The 7,427-nt window shown below is 44.5% G+C and overlaps 1 protein-coding gene across 1 annotated transcript; it reads left to right on the forward strand.

The window, feature by feature from the left end:
* Positions 1–265: 265 nt before the first annotated feature.
* LOC120659968 (probable protein S-acyltransferase 19) lies at positions 266–5,686 on the forward strand. Its single transcript, XM_039938272.1, has 9 exons — positions 266–509; positions 2,046–2,159; positions 2,242–2,643; positions 2,725–2,793; positions 2,870–2,941; positions 3,059–3,184; positions 3,534–3,614; positions 3,704–3,892; positions 4,064–5,686. The coding sequence occupies exons 1-9, from the start codon at positions 465–467 to the stop codon at positions 5,093–5,095; spliced, it is 2,130 nt and encodes a 709-aa protein (XP_039794206.1). The 5' UTR covers positions 266–464; the 3' UTR covers positions 5,096–5,686.
* The last annotated feature ends 1,741 nt before the right edge of the window (positions 5,687–7,427 follow it).

The raw sequence follows: 7,427 nt of genomic DNA on the forward strand, positions 1-7,427 counted from the left end.
TCGCTCCTGAACAGCCAAGATACCCGTCCGTCAATCGCATCATTAGGCCAGGGGCGGGCGAAATCTGGCATGAAATTAATCACCTCCTAAGACGGACTGCAGTTTAGCTGGACTGCCACGGACTGGACTGAGCTGTTTGACCCAATCTTTTCTCCAACAAACCGCCACTGCAGAGAAAGGCAGCTGCTTGAATTAGAGAGAGAAAATCGCAGGGGAGAGAGAGAGAGAGAGAGAGAGAGAGAGGAGAGGAGGGTCCCCTTCCCGTCCCAATAAAAAAAAAAATCTCCAGCTTGTTGTTTCCTCGTCATTACTGAACTACCGGGGACCAAACCCGGCGGCGCTTGAAAGGAAAGCCGGCCTCCTTCCCCTTTGCTGCCGCCTGCCGGCCGGGAGAAAGGGGAGGAGCTCGTCTGGGCGCGCAATCCGGAGCAGGAGCGGGGCTCCGAGGCGAAGGCGGCGGAGCCATGGCGCGGAAGCACGGCTGGCAGCTCCCGGCCCACACCCTGCAGGTGCACTCACTCGTCGATGCTTCCTTTCTCGCCTCCTCTCTCTTCAGTTTTCCTTTTTCCTTTTGGATCGGGTGCGATTCGTGTATGTGTGTTTGTAACGAGCGAAATTCGCTGAGGAATCCGTCCCTGTGCGGTTGTGCGCGGGGGATTCGCCGCCCCTTGTCATTATTTCGAAGATCTGTCGAGGGGAGGCCTCTGGTGGCTAGTGGTTGGGGTTTCCCCCCACTTGTTGTTCCCGTGTCTCTTTGAGCCGAGAGAAATGATTAATGTTAATATGTGACGAGTCGGGTCGGTGTGCGATTGTCACAACAGTATAGCTGCGATTCTCAACCTGTTAGGATTTCTAGCTTTAGTATTGTTCACTCACTGGGATTTTTGGTCTAACAGAGCAGGGCTATATGTCTGTAAATACAATGATACGCCCTCTCGGTAAAGGCGACATGGTCTAAAAAACAACTTTGACCACTATCTTTTCGCTATAAAAGTTTTATAAAATACAGTTAATATATACCTTTATGAAACTACATTTCAAGATGAATCTACTTACATCGCTTTCATATTTCAAACTCAACCCAAAAGAATCTATTTATAGTCAAAGTTTAATGTTTGACTTAAGACAACCTCAAAACGACTTCCTTTACCAACACGGGACAAAGCAGGGTTATATTTAGTGTCCTAACTCGTAAGGTGGTTTTGTAACCTTGTCTATGAATCATCCTAGTGGCGTTAGGTGCATGACATGTTATGCACTCTTATTATTCCTATCTTAATACAATGTATTCGTGAAAAGAAAAAACAGCGCAGGGTTATATGCCTTGATTCACAATGGTTGTTTGGTAATCGGTATGTTTGGAGGTCTCAAAGGTTTGATGCATCGAAAAAAAAACACTTGGTCAGTTGCGAGTTTCGATGAATTGGCAGAAAAATACACCCTCTAGCTCTGCATCTAGGCAGCTTCATAGATGGTTGGTTCATGCTATTTATCTGAGCGAAGTGAAATGCCTCCGTGCATTATAGATTTAATATCGAACAGAGTGTTGATGACCCATATTACTCTTTTTTATGTTAAAGCAGTTTGGCATAATAAATTTTATGTCACTTTCTCATGTTGCAATGAAATGACTGTTCTCTACTAGTTCATGTGCTCACTTGACATTGCTAATAATCTTTTTCGGTAACTGTTGTAGTTTTTGTATAGTTTTTTAAAATCTTCTGCTTGTGTATGTATTCACATGGACTTGATGCTTTCCAATGGAACGAAGATAGACTTGTCTGATTGTAGTTTACTTGTAATGATCTGGCCACGGAGAAAGCATTGCGTATCTCTAGCATTATGATATGCCCTGCTCAGTGCCTAGATGACATACATATGCATATTTATTTTTATGATTCCCTCTACCAAATTAAAAATTACACTCATGTTTGTCTGTTCCATACTCTTCTGGTTCATAGTTCATACTGTGAGTTTAAATAGCTCCGAACTAGTTCCTACATTTTGGAAGTTTTGGTAACTGACTTGTCATCTCATTTGGATAGATTGTTGCAATTACGGTTTTCTTCCTTCTGGTGGTTGCATTTTATGCCTTCTTTGCGCCGTTTCTGGGAACACAAGTCCTTGAATATGTCGCCATCGGTGTTTATACTCCTGTGGTAAGTGGTCCTCCTGTTAAGTTTTTCCCCCTCATATTAAAAAAATTGTGGTGACATTTTGTCCTTTGTACTTCACATTCAGGCACTTGCAGTTTTCATCCTTTACATCCGATGCACAAGTATAAACCCTGCGGATCCTGGGATCATGTCAAAATTTGAGGATGGCTTTATCAATGTACCTGGTAACAGTGCTGGAATTGAAGGAACGAATTTGCCCCAGAAAGCAAACAATGCTACTGGAACAAACTCCCCAACCTCTACTTGTAGAAGCTCTCTGGATGGGCATTCTAATCACAGAGGTTCATCTTTAGGAGAGGCAAACATAAATATAGGATCACAGCAGCCAAAGAAAAGATCAAGCTGTTGGTTGATAGGTGGCCTTCTGTGTGCTCTATTTGTCAATGAGGACTGCCGGAAACCTGATGACTCAGACCAACAAGCAAATGGTGAAGAGGCTCTGTTTTGCACATTATGTAATGCTGAGGTATGTTGATTTAGCTGTGTCACTTTGCGGCATTGCCTAGCCTGTGTTGTTTAGTTTTCCTTTACAAAATAAACTTTTCAGGTTCGCAAATTCAGCAAACACTGCAGAAGTTGTGACAAGTGTGTGGATGGATTTGATCATCATTGTCGGGTGCTTTTCTTGACCTGTGCCAGAGTATTACTTGTATTATTTCATTATGCATATCTAATATGGTATATCTTTGCAGTGGCTAAATAACTGTGTTGGGCGGAAGAACTATTTCACGTTTCTTGCTCTGATGGCAATCAGTCTTATCTGGGTATGCAGTATGGATTTGCTATATACTCTTTTTCTTGAGTTCATGTGGTTATAGGGTTTGTGTAGATTTGTTGCTTTTGCTGTAGCATGGCACTAAATGTTGAAATCTCCTGCATAGCTTGCAATTCAATTTGCAGCGGGCATTGCTGTTATTGTACTCTGCTTTGTTGATAAGAATGCATCAAGAAACATACAAGACAAGCTGGGGAATGGCTTGACTCGTGCTCCATTTGCTGTTATCGTGGTAAGTTCCTGTGTTAAATAGTTGCATGCAGTAGTGTATGAGAATCTCCTCTTGATTACAAGTTGTTTGAAGTAGCAAGTTTCAATATCCAATTATGAAACCCAAACCACTTGACGTTATTTTCTTTATGCTGTGTTATGATGCTTTAATTCATTGTTTCGAAGTAGCAACTTGCAATCTATCTTTTTCAGTATACAGAAATTCAAATCTTTTACTGGCCACAATTTTTGGATCCTGTCTTTTTTACTGTCAGGAGTATAATTCGTCCTGAAGTTATCTTCATAGCCCTTCTGAATTTGTTGTAATGGCCTTTGAAGCTGTTGGTTGACCATAAATTTCTCTTATGCAGGGCATATTTACCTTACTTTCATTGGTGGCCTGCATACCTTTAGGGGAACTTTTCTTCTTCCACATTATATTGATAAGAAAGGTTTGCATGTAATTCTAATGGAACTGTTTCAAATAGAAAATTTTGTCTTGTTTGCTCAGCTATGTTCCCTTTTCTATGTTGTGTATCAGGGGATCACAACTTATGACTATGTTGTTGCAATGAGAGCTATGAGTGAGGCAGCTCCAGAGGATGAGGAAGGAGCAAACATCATTTACTCCCCATCAAATTCAGCGACAACTGGGTTCAGTGTAGGAAGTTCACTTGGTCTTCATCACAAGGGTGCTTGGTGTACACCTCCAAGGATATTTATTGATCATGTAAGCCCCCTTGATTTAAAGAGCAAGTATATTGCTTCCAAAATCTAGCCTGTTAAACAAGTGTACAGATTGAAATTTGATAAGAACTCCAGTTTAGAAGAAACATAGTTATAATGTTAGAAGCGTCCCTTCAATCACACTAACTTGAGTTATACTGAAACTATCAATCAGGATGAAGTGACCCCACATTTGGATCCTGGAATGGTGCCTTCAACCGTGGACCCTGATGCTGCTGGATATGCTGATAGAGCAAACAAAGCCAAAAAGGCAGTCAAAATCAGTGCTAGGAGCCTTGCAAAGCTGGATAAAAATGAGGTAATGAAAGCTGCTGCAAAAGCTCGGGCATCATCCTCAGTTCTGCGACCAATTGATACCCGTCGCGGTCATGAAGCTGATGCTGTCTCCAGTGGCAATGCAAGCATCAGGAGTAGCATGAGTGTCGACTACAGTGGCACAAAGGAATCAAATAGTGAAATGAGACTTTCTCCACTTCAGAATTCATACCCCCAAAGTCTAGCTAGCCAGGACGACTATGAGACCGGCACACAAACTGCGAGCAGTTTAAGCAGCCCGGTCCACATCCACAAGCTTGCCACTCACTCTCAGTTCAGTGCAGTGCCTCACCCTCCACCACCTGAAAGGCCAGCACCAGGGATGATCCGGCCACCTGTTCCCACCTCACAAATAACCAACGCAGGGGTACTGCGGCCACCTGTTCCCACCACACAAATAACCAACCCGATGTTCCAGTCAGCCACATCTTATGTTCGAGAGAACCGAAGGGCCTCCGTCATCTGGGATCAAGAGGCTGGTCGGTATGTGTCGGTTCCTGCTCAAACAAGAATGGGACCTGGCGTCGAGCAGGCAGCAAGAAACCCGCGTTTCTTGGCGAACCCAAGTGGCGAGCCAAGCAGCCATGGAAGGAGCCTTGCGCCTGGGAACACCTCATCCTCAGCGATGCCGTCAGGGCAGCCGTCGGAGAGGATGACATATTCTGGGCAGTCGATATTCTTCGGTGGTCCCATCCTGAGCACCCCTGGCATCAACGCACAGAGGAACGAGGCAGCTGCAAGAGCACGCCCCGAGGGAAGCAGAGATCCTAACACCCAGCAGCGTGACATCCGGGGTGAGAAAGCGCGGACGGGCTCCTTGCCAGTGTTTGCTCCTGGAGCGTTTCAGAAGAACCCACCATTTGACAAGTGACTTACTCCTGCTCATGATGTTCGTCTGAAATGCTGTGCCATTGCGCTGAAACACCGACAACCTGAAGACTTGACACTCGACAAGAGTTGAAAGGCTGCTCTTCTGGGGTTGCCAGACGGATGGATGGACAAGCAACCGCTGGAATGCAGCTGCTGGCAGGAGATAACGAGAAGCACAAATGTCGCTCGCCGACTGTGCTGACTTTTTTTCAGTGTTGGGAGAGCGATGCAGTGACTGATGTAAAATTTCTTCGTGTTAGGAATTCATCAGATGTTTGATGCGTGGGTGCGTGACAGATAGGAAGAGCTAATTGTTTCCTGATGTCGAATGCCGATTTGCAGCTGATCCTGTGTAGTGTTCATTGCAGTCACCGTTTGTGTGTGCCATTGCATTGCATCCTCCTATTCGACATGTAAAAAGGTTCGTTCAGGTGTTGCTCCCGGGCAGGGCTCGTTTGCTTCCTGGTGTTCTTGAATCTCGAGTCTTGAAGCAGCATGGACCCTTGGGTGTTTTCCTCCCATTCTCATCTTGTGTGTTGTAAAACCTCTGTATTTTGTGGTTGTTGTGTTCGTCCTCTGGGTCTTCACTGCACAGTTCGACTGTTCGGCCGGCTTTGGTTGGTAGTTGTTGATTTGTTGTAAGATGAAAATATTGCTGAATGGCTGATGGCTAATGCTGATTTGATGTAAGACAAAAATACTACTAGTTGGCTGACAAACCAGCTGAACATAGGTTGTGTATGGCAACAAAAATCGAGGGAGAGGAAGAAGGGGGCAAGCAGATAAAATGTGACGGGACTGCCAAATTAAAACTCTCAATTAAGCCTAATAGCTGTCATTTGAACACATCGGGCGCATTACCTTAATAGTTTAATTTGATAGTCCTTTCTCAGCTCACGTCTCGATCGAAACAACACTGATAGTCTCACGCGAAGGTGAGCGCAAATGACACAAGCACGACATAAATTTAATAATACAACAATATACACAAGATTCTGCCATAAGTTTTTCAAACCAAGTTTAAATATCTACATAATTTACAAATTTTACATTACCAAATCTAGAGTTCGAACAGATGTAAAAGGCCTACATCTACCACAAGGGTACAACGAGGAGTCCCCTAACTAGGCGTCGGGCTCCACAACCTCCAATCCCTCTGCGTCCCAACGGATGAACTTAACGCAGCAGAGACAGAAGTCAACGTCCGGGTGTCCTGAAATATTTGTGATAACAAACCCTGAGTATACTAATACTCAGCAAGGCTTACCCGACTTTGGGTATATATAGCTCCTACCTAGACATGCACGGCTTTATGGCTAGTGGGGTTGTTTTGCAGAAAAACATCTATAGTTGGATCCTTACTTTCAATGTTTTAGCCACATGTTTTATATAGAAAGACTCTTAGCTAATGTTGGCATATCTAAAATAATCATGTTGGAGCATTATAATAACGATTCAAAATAGTTCCATCATTTATCACTAATATTTCTAATTCATTTCTACGAGGCGACAAAGAGATCGAGGCCCTCATATCCGCGAGACACGGCGAATCGATTCGATTTAACCTTGCAAGGTGGACCTAACCAACACGGCACGCATAGGCCCCGTCGGACCTCACGCACCAACCATTCCCCTCCCCGCCACGAACTACAGAATCGCCCCACCAGCGTATAGTCAGCCGAGCCCTACGAGAGACCACCAAAAGTAAATACATGCATGCCGATTCTCCGCGGCCACTCGACTACCCTAAGGGGTGGGAAGGAATCCTGTACTTTCGAAGCAGGGCAGTACTAGGCTTACCGGTTTCGACTACCTCCTACTCCCGGTATGCGGTTAGTACAATTCAATCCCCGATCAGCACTGCCAACAACGGATCGGTCCTTAATCGACATAGACGGACTAAACATTTTTCTGCCCGGTCCCCACATCTATTTCCTTTCATTTTTGAATTCAGTAGCTCGTATTGCTGAAATATAAAGACACCATATATCTTGGGAGTAACAGGAATTACTCGACTTCTACCGAACTCAATATAGCTTAGCACGTCTATCGTCTGACAAAGTACTAGTATAGAACTCATGGTACCTAAGGGTTATGCATCTAAGGTTCCATTCAACGCCTATACTTTAATGCACAAGAAATAGATATAAATATATGTATTGTTGCATAATTTGAAATAAATGTTATGCACCAGGGCTTGCCTTCGGGCTGTTGCTCAGAGCTAGGGTCAGACGGGCCTTGGGCCGGGTTCTCACGCCTCTTCTCCTGGGCATGCTCCGGCTGCTCCTGTGGTGCCGCAATCACCTCATACACGACGTCCTCAACTGCGGATG

This window comes from Panicum virgatum, chromosome 2N (assembly GCF_016808335.1).
Source record: "Panicum virgatum strain AP13 chromosome 2N, P.virgatum_v5, whole genome shotgun sequence".
Taxonomy (NCBI): Eukaryota; Viridiplantae; Streptophyta; class Magnoliopsida; order Poales; family Poaceae; genus Panicum; species Panicum virgatum.

Coding starts and splice junctions, on each gene's coding strand:
- LOC120659968 (XM_039938272.1), top strand. CDS start 465: ATGGCGCGGAAGCACGGCTGGCAGCTCCCGGCCCACACCCTGCAG. Junction 2,794..2,869: donor GATTTGATCATCATTGTCGG/GTGCTTTTCTTG, acceptor ATATCTTTGCAG/TGGCTAAATAACTGTGTTGG. Junction 3,615..3,703: donor ACATTATATTGATAAGAAAG/GTTTGCATGTAA, acceptor GTTGTGTATCAG/GGGATCACAACTTATGACTA.